General features: G+C 41.0%; 1 protein-coding gene across 1 annotated transcript; it reads left to right on the plus strand.

Moving 5' to 3' along the window:
* Positions 1–817: 817 nt before the first annotated feature.
* On the plus strand, positions 818–13,037 carry LOC140948553 (putative methyltransferase NSUN7). Its single transcript, XM_073397807.1, has 9 exons — positions 818–1,212; positions 2,117–2,175; positions 4,132–4,650; positions 5,415–5,568; positions 6,745–6,864; positions 7,791–7,981; positions 8,856–9,129; positions 11,431–11,507; positions 12,000–13,037. The coding sequence occupies exons 1-9, from the start codon at positions 912–914 to the stop codon at positions 12,363–12,365; spliced, it is 2,061 nt and encodes a 686-aa protein (XP_073253908.1). The 5' UTR covers positions 818–911; the 3' UTR covers positions 12,366–13,037.
* Positions 13,038–13,624: the final 587 nt, after the last annotated feature.

The following is a 13,624-nucleotide window of genomic DNA, read 5'->3' on the forward strand; positions in this document are numbered from 1 at the left end:
ACCATTTCGCTTTAATAGCTTTTTGGTGTGAAAGGCGCGATTTATTTTGTAGCCATAGCAACGGTGATATTTTTACACGTGAAGATAACATGTTATTTTCACATGTGAGGATACCAAGTTTTCGCGCAAAAGCTCACCTGGTATTTCATTGGTGTTTGTGAAAATGAGTTTTATTTGCATGAGCACTTAACCTCGTTTTGATACAGCTCGGAAATGGCCTATTAATGTTGTGCATTTTGCTCGATCCATAGTTCTAGGATATATTTAATTGGGGATCCGTTTCGGGAACGACGTGAAGAGGAATGGGGATCATTTCAGGGTCAGTATCATTTCGGGGTCGATTTGGGGATCATTTCGGTGGCTGTACAGATCTAATATGTCTTTGTTGTGTGGAATCCCCCCGTCCCATCCCAGAGCCCGGCGGGGTACTCGACCAATATTTGGGTGGGAGCCACTAAGGGTTTGAAACCCCGACTCTGTATAGGACAAAACATTCCTTAAATACATACCCTGTCCAGGACAACACCCTCAATTTTATTACCCTGTTTAGAACAAAGGACAAAATGCACGCCAGAACAAACTCACGTTATAGTCATCGCTCCTGCCAATCCACAATATCGGAAAGGTCAAGACAACACCAGATTGGAGAATTTTTCATGTCGACACCATCAGCTATGTATTTTTTAAAGAAAAGAGTGATCTTTAGCGCTAAGTGTCCAGTTGAGTGTTGTGTCTTCCAGTTTCTTTTGTACAAATGTCCCCAGAGGTGATTAACCATTGTGACGTAACACATTGTTTACCAAATTCCCTGGTGATACTGTGCATGTCAAGGCAATAACCGCGAAACGTTATACCCAAACATTAATGATTTCTCGGTCAATCGATCAGTTACTTTTGTTCTGCATCGGAAAATGCTAAAGAAAGAAAACAGTGGGTCAACGAGCAAGGCGAAGAAATCTACAAGCAGTTTCAATGCTACGAACGGCGTGAAGTCGCAGCATGGAAGCGCGGTATCGAACGCGCGGATCAGCCAGAGTGAAACCTCGGTGGCTACAAGAAAGAAGCGAGATACATTTAGTCACTCTATCTACGAAAAAGCAGCAGAAATTTATCGTCACTTAAAAGGTGAAATCGTCTCCTCGCAGCTCCCAACTTTCGATGAAGACTTGGAGCGGCGACGAGCGTACAGTTTGGCTTTCGGTGCGAAGCGATGTGAGTTAAGCTTAAGTTATTTGCGAAGCTGATAAGCCAGCTAGTCATCGTTCCTATTTTGGTTTTTAGCTAGCTCATTGAAATTTATAACTTGATCCATGACTAGTTATTGAATTTTATTGTTTTTATTACTTTCTCGTTAGAGCAAAGACGTTCCATTTCTTGTTCATTTCAGCGCTATGCCAACGGTTCATTCCCGGGCGGTTGTTTGAGAATTTTTCTGCAAAGATAATTTTCTTTGAGTGAAATACCTTAGTATCCAGGAAAAAAAAATGAAAGGAGGCACGTTTAAGTTATTTTCTTAAGTTAGATTATTAGGTCAGTGCTACAAGAATGAGTTACTGACAAAAAATATCCAGTTCGGAGGTGGGGACGATGCCGCTTTAAAGATTTTAAGTTGAGCTTACTGTTACATGTGAAGCAAGAAAAAATTCGTGGTTGTATAATGATCACAGAGTAAACATACCGTCTTTGTTGTTTAAAGTTTTAGAACAAAAGAAAAATCCATTGACCCATTTAAGAGCTGTTTATATATTATTTCAGCTTGGCTTTTTGGTTTCTTTTCTTCCAAAATGCCCACCGGAAGTGCAACAAGAGGCGATTTTTTTTAATGTCATGCAGCTTACAACGTTCAAAACATCTCTTCTCCCGCCGTGCAGAGTTGTTTCATCAGAATTATAGTTCAGCCTTACATGCATAATTTAAAGTCATTGTCTCAGAACTTTCCTGTTTAAACAGCAGGACTTGGCGATTCCTCATTATGCCAACTATTAAATTTTTAAATTTACAATCCCATGAGCATTTCCCGTGGTACGTAAAAGCTTTTTTCCTTCTTTCTACCGATTTTTTCTATGAAAATATCGTCGTTGAAAACTGAAAAAAAATGCATCCTTTAATTTCATAGATGAGTCTGTGTTAGATGACATCCTCTTGGATAGTTATTTTTTCTCAAGTTACTTTAAGGTAAGTCAGAAATTCATGTTAGCTAGAATAAAATGCAGTCTTAGTCATAGCGGCAGAGCTTGATTATTTTAATCTCTGGGCCAGTTACTCAGAAAAATGAAAATTTTAAGAACATTTTTTACAGGCAGGTGTGCTGCCTCTATTTTTAATTAAAACTCACTTTCATAATATTTACTCACAGGAATTTGATTTGTCAGTTATCACCTCACACCTCACCAACCTTAATGAGGGCTCAAGGGCTTTCTATGTGCCTCAGGAAATAAAATTTTTAATAATTTGGGATAGTGTCTGCCATAATGACATGCAAAAAGTACAAACAAATTTCATTATAAAATTTTGAGTAATGTTTTGTCTTTGGAGTTAATGATTCATGACACTACTTATCTATTCCCGTAAACTATAGAATATATAACTCAGTCAAAGCAATATCCAGCCTTTTTGTCCACACAAAATAAGTTGAAATATGTTTTTGCTGCGACAATTAACACTCTCTTGTTTTCAAGATGAGACGAGTGAAAAAAAAATTAATAATAATAAGCAGGGGATGGGGTGCTGTTAAGAAACCTAATGTCATCCAAAAAGGGAGGTTACTCCATTTGCATAGGGATGGTTCCTCCATGGTTTATGCTCCACAGGGGGGTGGAGGGGGGGGGGCTGATATTTATAATTTGACTAAAATGAAATAGTTTATTAAAATAAATTAAAATTTAATAATTAAATAATATATTAAAATTAAATAATAAATAATTTATTTTCTTAAAAATAGTGAATGTTTTGCTTGATTAATAGTCTTTTACCAACCTTGTCACTTAGTAGATTGACTGGATTATGAGTCTTCGTAGCCAATAACATCACGGCTTAACTGACAGAATACCAATAACATTTCAGCTTAATAATTGACCAATCAGGTCAATTAGCAGATTTTTATACCATCAACTGACATGATAAAACTCACTATAATGTCTCTGAAGATGACTACCCCACAGGTTGTAGAAACGTCAGTCACTGTCAACAACAGTCCTATTCAGGACTAGTACACTCGCTGGACAATCACGCTACCACTGAATATGATAAATTTAAAGGGACAGAGCTGAGTGTCAACTTTACTTACTGGGGTATCTGTGTTTTTGGTTGTATGATTTCTATCAGCGAGTGCTACAGACGAAACTAATCTCTGGTTAAATCCATCCAAGAGCAGATTTAGGGGTGGGCCCAGGGGGGCCCGGCCCCCTCTTTTGTGGTTTATTAAATATTTCAGTATTACATGTTCGATATGGAAGCCAAGCATTTGCTAAATTTAATCGCCCAAAATGCACTAGATTGCATCTCAGCTTCTTAAAATCTTGCATGCGCCCAAAGCTTCCATAAAAAGTGCGCCATTTGCAGTCCTGATGGGCGTTATCACAAAATCCTCCGTCGGTCCCTGCCATCTGTGAAACAATGCCAAAATCCTTGTTCTGGGCCCCACCTGTGTACCAGGATTTCAATATGTGCCATGATTGGCCTGTTAAAAAAAAGCCATTTGTCAATTTGCCAACTGGTTGAAAGGAAATTTGAAATGCACTTCCGGTAATTGCAGTTGAGTCCATTGGGAATCCAGAACAAGGATCTTGGTGCTGCTTTACAGACATAGTTACGTTACATCTGCAACACAGACTATGTTTCTATGCATACAATGAAGAGGTTTTGACATTATGGAGGTGTCAGAGGCAGCAGGCAGTGCCGGATCTGGACTTTGAGATGAGGGCTAGGGGGGCCCCGGTCATCCAGACCTAGCTTAGATAAGTGAGGGGCCTGGTCTCCAAAACAATTTTTTTCGGTTTGGTCTTAAAAAGGGGGGGGGGGGGGTGGGGGGCAGGCCCCCTGGGCCTCTCCCTTGGATCCACCACTGGCGGGTTCAACTGTAAGTTTCATTACTGAATAATTTTGAAGCGCAATATTCATTTTATCTTGTAGTTAGAGGCATACCATAAGCATCGTGTCATGGTGATGCTGTTAGACTACCAACAGAACGGATTTTATTTTGGAACTGAACGGTTCAAAAATAAAAAAGTGGAGATACCAGAAAAAGAAAACAGCATTCCGCACATCTTAGAAATCCAGAAAGCTATGGTATCTCACAGAATCAAACTTCGTGCTGCCCTCGCCCGCAGTAGAATAAGAGATTGTGCTATAAGTGTTGAAGCATTACTTCCGAAGGAAGAGCAAGACAAATTACAATATGCAGCACAACAGCCGGTTTATGCAAGAGTGAACACGTGGAAGGCATCTTATAGTGATATACTAGAGACACTTACGAGTGAGGGTTTCTTAATGGAGGATAGCTTGCCTTCACCAGAAGATGATGAAAGTGGTTTAAGTGGGCGCTGTTTTATGAAGGATCCACATTTTGATAACTTGTTTGTGTTCTCACCAACAATCAAGTTTCAACTGTATGATCATGACTTGGTGATAGATGGCAAGCTGGCGATACAGGTTTGTCATTAGCTTGTTTTTAAAACAAAGAATAACAATGTATTCGTCAAAAGTAGAGTGTACATAGTTCCACTTTTTGGAACCAAATCTCTACATGTTGGGCGTTTTACCGGCCCAAGGCAAACTTGTTTTGCAGTTACTGACGCATCTCCTGTGTATGGAGTGTCTCTCTTGTAATTTTATCCTGTTGGAAGGCAGTATTCACGCATCTTGCAGCAACCTAAAACGTTTAACATTTTCAATTCGTTTTGCAGCCATGTTGCAAAACAAGTTGCACGTTTTTCTGGCCCCTTTTTACCGTACTTTTACTAAATAAACGCAATGTGCATGCTTTGTGTAAAAATTTTACCCGTTTATGATAATGTGCGTGTATTTTGTGCCCCGGGATTTTTGCGTGTATTTTTCACACACATGTTTTTGCGCGTGCGTATCTTGTTTAAACTGCGTGCATTGTGCAGATTTACACGTACGAAAATACGCTTGTAATGCTTCAGTGCGCGTGAACCGTACTGTACGATAGCCAGAAAACAATGGGGTTACTCACAAATCTCTAAGCAAATGTAGCGGTAATATCGTCCGGGCAGAGGCGCAGAGCCTGACCCATACTGGCGTTTTACATTGCCCGCTTGCAACACTCACAGAGGTTGTTTGTCATATGCAATCATATGGAATACAGTAGGAGAGTTATTTTTTTGTCCACACTCATGACATGATTAACGTTTTATCTTTGCTTAAGAACCATCGTGCCTTTTTATTATTCTCAGGACAAGTCATCTATAGCAGCTGCCGAGGTGATAAATTCTATAGTGCTGGAGTTTGCATCACAGAAAGAGAAGACTTTTCAACTTATTCCTGGCGCAGATGTCAAGTCGGTTTTAGGCGAAGGAGATGACTTGATTCAGACACATGCTGAGTCTGGTATGTCTTAAACCCCTTACCATGGGAAGGCAGGAGGGGGTGGGGAATCCCTGCAATGGCCCATGCTGGGAAGCCCCGTCCGAAAGGGGTACCTAATACACGTCTACTTCCAAATAAACGCCTCTCAACTAATTAACGCCCCTTTTAGGCTGTTAACATTTTATTAGACGCCCGTCTCTAATAAACGCCCCCTGTTTTAATAGATGCCCCCTATGAGAATAACTCCAAAATACTAGGAATTAGCAAAAAGGAGAAATTTATTCGGTTTCTTGCTTGTTTAACCAGGTTTGCGTATTCCATCTTGTTCAATGTCAAGTTACGAGTAAGGATAGACTAACGATGGCAACAAAATGACCCTAAGCGTGGATTCTGACATATGTTGGGATTTGCAAGAGCGATATGGATCTCTAGCTAGACGGCCCAGACGTATCAATTGATGAAGTGGATATTCTGCTATTTTAAACTTTCTTGATATTTTCGCCGAAAGCGTCTTATTTCATTAGACTCCCAACGCACGACAAACGTTTTTCGTATCGGTGGGTTTGTTTTATCACGGCCCCTGTTTAATCATAATCATGATCTTGCCACCCCGCAACTTAACAAACTTTTAGACTGTTTTCAGTCTTCCTTCTTTTCCAACTTTTGACGTAACCTGGCACTAGAGGTCCGTTCACAAAATATCTGAGGTGAAGTAAACCATGCTAAAGCTCCCAAAACGGTAGACTGGAAAACAGGCTTTTTTTCTCAAAATCGGTTTAGCATAGCCTAAGAGTCTCAACGCGCTCCAGACCTTTTGTTTGACTGTTTGCGCGTACTTGAATGCGCTAAAGACTGACTGTTTTGCAGTCTACCGAGACGTTTTCGTGCCTCCTTGTCGCGGCTTCGCTGCGAACTATCAGTGATTAGATAAGAAAAAAGCCTCTGGCACCCAGGGTATTTCTGACACGGACAAACTTGTCATGTTTGAGAGTGATGTGTCAGAAACGAGTGAAGTTATAGCTTTCCAAATTAAGTCCATCCGCGATCATGTAGCAACCAGCGTAAAGAAAAATACTGATGTGTCTGTGTCAGTCATTATCGTAGCAATGATCGCTGTTTCATGTAGCAGTTTTGTTTTAGTATTGATCGCTATGCAAACCAACCAAAATCAATGATTTCCTCTTGCGATCATTTCAGGGAATTTGACGGCCCACTTGTCCTCACTGATTCATCCTGACAGGAAAGTGTTTGCTTTCGGCGTTACGCAAGACAGCCACGAAATGATAGAAGACAAGCTAGAGAGAATGGCAGCCAGGAGTATCCTTTTTATTGGACACGTTCTTAGGCTTTTTTCATAGATGTTACAACGATTTGCAGCGATAGATGTTACAACGATGATTTATCGGATACCTTCCCCGGGGAATGGGGAGGGGCACTCTCGTTCGATTGTAAAATCCGAAATCCGGATTTCAAAATCTAAATCCGGATTTCCCAATCGAACGCAATTCTAAAGAGTCTCTCGAATGAACATTGGTCCCTTGATAGGTAGATTTCGAGTAGTCAATGATTTCCTTAGGGATAGTAGAGCGAGCGCAATGCAAAGGCGCCACAATAGCGTCCTGCACTTGAGATAGTTTATGTGTGGCCAAAGAAACCCGAAGAGGTACCTAGAACCCCCTGCGATGTACATATTGCGTGGCCAAGCTCTCTCCTCCGCTGAGGCCCTCTCTGAACTTTTGAAACATATCAAGCGCGCGGTGGACAATGCAAAGAAGGCTCTCTTTCCCCTTTCCATCTACAACACAAACGGAATCTCAAGCAACAACGTCACTTAAAAAGTCACTTAAAAAGTGAATTCGTGCTGCTTCAAAGTTTATGGCGCTTATTCCATCTCGTGTAATTCGTCAAACGTTGGCAATTTTTTTGGAGTTGAATTCTAAAGGACTGTATCAAAGTTCAGGAAAAGAACAAGAAAGTTATTGTCTTGTGTTCCCGTCCTCGTCGACAAAACGTGAAATTTGGCACTTGCAAGTTGTAGTCGTGCAACGATGACTAAGAAATGTACAAAAAGCGTGACGGCACGTGCAAAGTTGTTGTTTTGCCAATCCAATTAAACCTATTGCTTTTTTGCCGTTTTCGTTGCCGTCACCATCATCGTCGCTTAAGCTCCCTAGCGGCCTTTGCGGAGGAGAGATAGCCATGTGCTAAGTTACTTACTATCTTAACCTTAACGACAAACGCAGATGTCGCCTTGCAGGAAGAGAGCTTCCTCGACGCTCTTCCAACGGACGAGTGCTTAAAAAAAGTTCGAATAATCGTTGTTAACGTTCCTTGTTCCAAATCAGGAGTAGTCAACCCTGTTGACTTTGTTCTACAAGAGGGTGTCACTAATTCCATCAAAGAACTTGCCCGCGGTAATGTCGACTCCAGCAAGGTTAGTTGCGCTGTGTGACTGTTCACGTTAACTCAGTAGCAGAGCTGCAAAAAATTTTTCTTTGTTTTAAAAGGAATTCTTCGTCAGCATTTTGGGCGGGCAAAACAAAAATGTGATCGGATTCAACCAAGGCCGCATATTACGAAGCCTGCAAGAGCACTGTAAGCCTTTTTCGGCTCTTGTCCCTGCTCACGCAGGCCACATATTACGCATCTTTAACGAAAATTGTGCGTTGTAAGCTTAGGATGCGCGTTGTTTTTATTACGGCCATACATGTTTATTCATTGCACAAAGGTTATTTGTTTGGCACGACAATTTCAATGTGCTCAACGCAGATTTTATTCATCTGCGAAATGATAGTTTTGGCATTATCTAACTTTAATCGGACATCACGCCCTGCCGCAGTTGAGACTTCGTCGAGTATTGTTTGATGACTGCGTGCTATTTGCAGTTCTTCAGTATAGAAGATCAATGCAGGGAAATGCAGCGTTTTAGTTTGCTGAAGTAGTTATAGAAATTTAGCTGTTGAAAAACGAAACAGCCTAACCCGTTCGGCAATAATTATTCACTTAGCTTCTAGTTCTTTCTTTTTTTGTATTGTTTTCTCGTGAATATGCATGTTGGTACATGTAGATATTTTTCGTAGAACATTGAACATTAAAAAATTAAAGAGCTCGAGCTTAAATGACTCTGAACTCATAGAAGAAATGAAGGTGAAACTGAAAAAGGAAATGAAAACCGATATTTACTTACGAACGTGAAAACAGCATAGTTCGACTTTGAGAACGGTAAGCAGTGGACTAGGTAATTACCTAGTCACTAGGGGTGTAAAATCTTTCCAAATACATTTTCCTTTTTAAAATTTTATTTAAAGGTAAAAGGAATGGCGTTCCAGCACTTGAGTTTTTTGAGACATGCGATGAAATTCCCTCAAGTCCAAGCGATTATTTATATCACGAGATCTATTAACAACTCGGAAAATATGGATGTGGTTAAGAAAGCCATGGAAATGAACCAAGACGAACGAAGCAAGCAGTCAAGCTATTTTGAACTGACTCCAGCCTTGCCGAAACTTGCGCAGAGTTTGAGAGAAGCAGCAAGGATTTCTAATGGTCTAGTTGAAAAGGAGATCTCTTTGACCCATAAAGGTAAATTTACTAAAAATAAGTTATTTGGACTGGACTGAATTGGTAAAACATGGTTTAATAAAACATGAAGTGATAGTGATAGTGATGGAGTGGATTTAAAAGACGCCGTTTAACTAAAACTGAAGCATTATTTCTTGGGTTTTTGTAAATACTCTTTGAGTCGTTCATAGAATTTCGCTTTTTAGAATATCCCGCGCCAAGAGAGGATGAAGGACCAGAGAGTTTATCCCCCTGATAGGCCCTATCCCAATCGTAATCCCTCTTAAGTTATTTTTAGATCTCCTCTGAGAACCTTGATTCTCAAGCAGGTTAAGTAATAGCCAAATTTTACCCATGTGGACAGCTACGTTTTTATGTGGAAACAATTTCGACAGCTTAGTGTAAAAACTTAAAGATCCTGTTCTAATTTCGCATTCACCAGCATTTTGGAATTTTCCTTCCCAAGAATCTTTCACTCGACACGCGAGATAACATTCCCCGCGGGAAAATCGACACCGTCCAAAAATAACTTAAGAGGAATTGAAATGTGGATAGGGCCTATAAGGGAGATTAACTTGCTTGTCTTTTATCCTCTCTTGCCCGCGTTTAAGAAAAACATCGATTCATTTAGAAGCCGTGTTAATCACCCTCTTTTAGCGTCCTGATATATGTAGCTGTTGACTCTGAGCTGCTGTCCTGAGATAAGGTGAGGCCCGGTCTCCAAAATTTTTTTTTCGGCCCTTCGGGCCTCAGTTCGGTTTAAACATAGGGAAGGGGTGCGGTTTGCTTGTTATATACAAAAAAAGAGGGATAACAATGTACAAGAATCCGTTTGAACGTTGTAAACTTGGATGCCCAAAGGAGATGAGGCGTCTCTGGGGAGAATGCGACAGCTTGAGCTAGAAAATGACACCACGTGAGTGGGGGTACATCCCGTGGTGGGGGGGCACTCCCTTATTTGGCCTATACGGCTATGTGCCGCTGATCAGGGTATGTTTCTCAGGGTCTTGAGTCTTAAAATGAGTATACAGTTTAACTATTAAGCGTCTTGAAAAGGGTGTCTTTTTGGACTAGAAGCCTTTCAAAGACTGTGAAGACTTGTAATGAGCGTTCAACATTTGAAATACCAATAGTATTTTTCCTAAGTATCGATTTCTACGATTTTAGTGTGAAAAATTACTTAATTCTGTATGCAAAACAAAACAAATGAGGGTCAGAAAGTAGTTTCTCCTGTCTTTAACAGGGTAGCGAAATGAGCGATTTTTGTCTTAAACAGGGCCAGGGTTTGAAGGCCTCGGCGGCACATGTTTACCCAGACTTTCCTTGAGCCCCCCCTAGGGGGTGATTGGGCTGCCGACTGGGCGATGCAGTGATTAAATATTTTGATAAATAAAGATTATAAAGACACTTTTTTTCTAATTGAGTGTATAGCTACTCCTACCCGGTGGAATGGGATAGTGATATGCATCCTCTGCCTTTTGAAACGAGACGATTGGCATTATTTTTAAATATAGCATGACAGTATAACGTGACCAACCGGAATTCCCAAATTCCCAAAATTATTGTTGTTCTTCGCTTATGACACGTGACAGGATCAATTCTGGTGTTTTTTTATAACAGTATTTTTACAGTAATGTTCTGTTTCGTAAAACTCTTAAAGAAAATTGCGTTTCAGTTTCATTTCTGTCGGATATTGCCTTTAAAGCCCTTCTAACTATCCATGGCAAGTGAATATGTTTCTATTTGACCTACAAATAGCATATTCGGGAAGGACTTTACACAGGCAGGGAGAGAATCGCAACAACCTGTACAAGTTGAAGGTTTTCCCATGGGGACCGTGTGTGTGTGTGTGCGTGTGTGGGGGGGGGGGGGGGGGGGGATTGTTTCCGCAGCTCCTGCACAGGCTAAAATAACATCATCGCATCATCGAATAATGTGCTTAGATAAACACTCGGCACATACGTAGGGCCAATAACTCCAGGCAATAATTTTGTGTTCGTCCCAAATCGACTTCCAAATCTGTTCGCCAGACGACCCGAAATGACCCTTCCCCTCCCAGAAGAAATTGGCCCCATTGAAGTAGGGGTGGGACACGCAGCGCCTTCTGGGTAAGCCGGCCGCCATTTTGTCTTTTTTTAAATACAGAAAGTCCATTCCAAAATTGGGCACCACAGGCAGCCCAATAAAAATTTTAGATTAATACTCCATTCCACATCTCAAACCATTGTCTATTTTTTCGGTAACAAGTTAAAAATGATTACTATGGTGTCTGTTAAATTATGTATTTGCATCTAATGTTATATTATTTTTCCTTTGTCACAGAACCAGAAACACGGTATCTGAATCTTGAGCCTTCAGCTGCTATGAATGGAGGGTTTGTGGCTCTTCTTAAGAGACAGGTAAAAACTTACGTATCAAACTTTGGGTGCATTTTGAGTTGACAATGACATGACCTTTCGCTCGTTTTATGGTCATTTTCATTGTTGTGCCTCTGTTGTTCGCAAAACAAAAATTGCCATTACCGACGCGTAGCAAACTCATCGACCGCGAAATTAAAAATCTTCGGAAGCCTCCATAGTGTTACAAATATCGTCTTTGAGGGGCTAGGGTGTAGAGAAAGTGCTCGGTAGAAATGCCCTGACAGTTGGAGTGTGGCTAAAGACGGGACCGCAATTTTACGTGGTCATCCGAGCCACGAAGTTCCATCGGTTTGCGAGATAAAGGCAGTTCATTCATTTTTCGTCAGTTATTTATTAGACTGTGAGTGTTAGCGCAACCCCAAGAAGCAAACCCTCAACCTCCCTCTCTCCAGTTAAGCGCTCTACCAACTGAGCTAGTCCTACCACCGTCGAGAAAGCTAAAACGAACGTTTTATATAATGCTGTTTACAGAAACCCGTCGAAACAGCACAGGAAGTTCTCGAGCGAGCTGCTAAGAAAGGTCTGATGAAACCAAAGGGAAAACCTGCTAGAGTGAACAGTCCCAGGGAAAAACCCAAACCCGCCCGGGCCCAGGCGGACATGTCACGACTTCGTATCAAGGAGAGTCCCGGTGGGAACTTATCGGATAACGAAGGAGAAAGGAACTCCTTGAAGGTCGTGGACAAGAAGAGGACCCCTCGAAGCTGGCATGGCTCAGCCGAAGATGTGGCGAAGCCAAACCCGAAAGATGTCGTGTCTTCGATTCCTAAGCCTTCGGAAACCGGTCCGAAAAAGCTAGGAAAGAAAATGACGCAGCCGAAGCCGTTTATGTTTTAGTTGGAGTACTGTTATGAAATCTTAGTTAATGCGTGGCCGTTAGTGTAAAAAGAAAAACAATTTTACTGTACATAACGTGAAACTTTTGTCGAGGAGCTTAACGCATTGCCTTCCTCAAAAACCCTATCAGTACTTGCTTTCCTTCGTTCGTTAGTGGCCGTTATTTAAATGAAATCTTGTCTTGCAAAGGCGACGTTGAATATTAAAAGGCGAGGTGGAATAATTTATCTCGTACTGATCGAAAAAATCAATAATAGGAAAGTTCGTCTTGAGAGTTTTTAAATTATAACTTGTGTTAAATGTGAACCACCTTGTACATAATCTGCATTGTTCAAGCAGGGGCCTCTCTTTGGTTTTAGATTAAATTTTTGATCGACCATAGAAGTTATGTGGATATTTGTACTACAGTTGTGAATTTGATTGAAAGGAAACGTATTCCGATACTCGCTTTAAGAGCGTAAAAAGGGTTTCACAGCGTTTTTCTTTCTGTTTCTCTGTGATAAGATTGCACTGAAAAGAATTGGGAGTATATCGTTTGTAAGCCAAGAAGTGTTATCACTGAAAGTATTTAACTGCATTACAACTTTGAAGACCTTTAGAGTGGGAGGGTATTTAAAGAATTGAAATTGTGAAAAAGAAAAATTGCATATTTTGAAAATAAAAAGCTTGTTATATTTCAAGTATTGACTTTGTTTTTAGTCTCGTGTGTACCAAATGGCACGGTTTCAATACTACTTCAAATTAAAGAGTCCAAAACAACATGTAGATATACACCATTGTTTCGAATGAACAAGCTCTCATCCATTGAGCCAAAAGAGCAAATAACCGCTTCCTCCCCTCCTCATTCTCTTAAAAAGAAAGGATACAAGATACGGCAAAAGATTACTTCAGTACTCACGGCGCACGGTAACAAGGTGTTTAGCGTAAATATTTGCGCGCTGTAAAGAATTGTGGGGCATCGATACTCACGCACGGTAACGTAGAGTTGAGCGTCGACATTTGCGCACGGTAGAGAAGTGTGGCGCGTCGATACTTGCGCGTGGTAACGAAGAGTGGAGCGTCGATATTTGCAAACGCTAGAGAAGTCTGGGGAGTCGATACTCACGCACGGTAATGTAGAGTTGGGAGTCGACATTTTCGCACGGTAGAGAGGTGTGGAGAGTCGATACTTAACGCACGGTAACGAAGAGTGGTAAGGTCGACATTTGCGCACGGTAGAGAGGTGTCGGGCGTCGATACTCACGCGTGGTAACGAAAAG

This window comes from Porites lutea, chromosome 9 (assembly GCF_958299795.1).
Source record: "Porites lutea chromosome 9, jaPorLute2.1, whole genome shotgun sequence".
In the NCBI taxonomy this organism is placed as follows: domain Eukaryota; kingdom Metazoa; phylum Cnidaria; class Anthozoa; order Scleractinia; family Poritidae; genus Porites; species Porites lutea.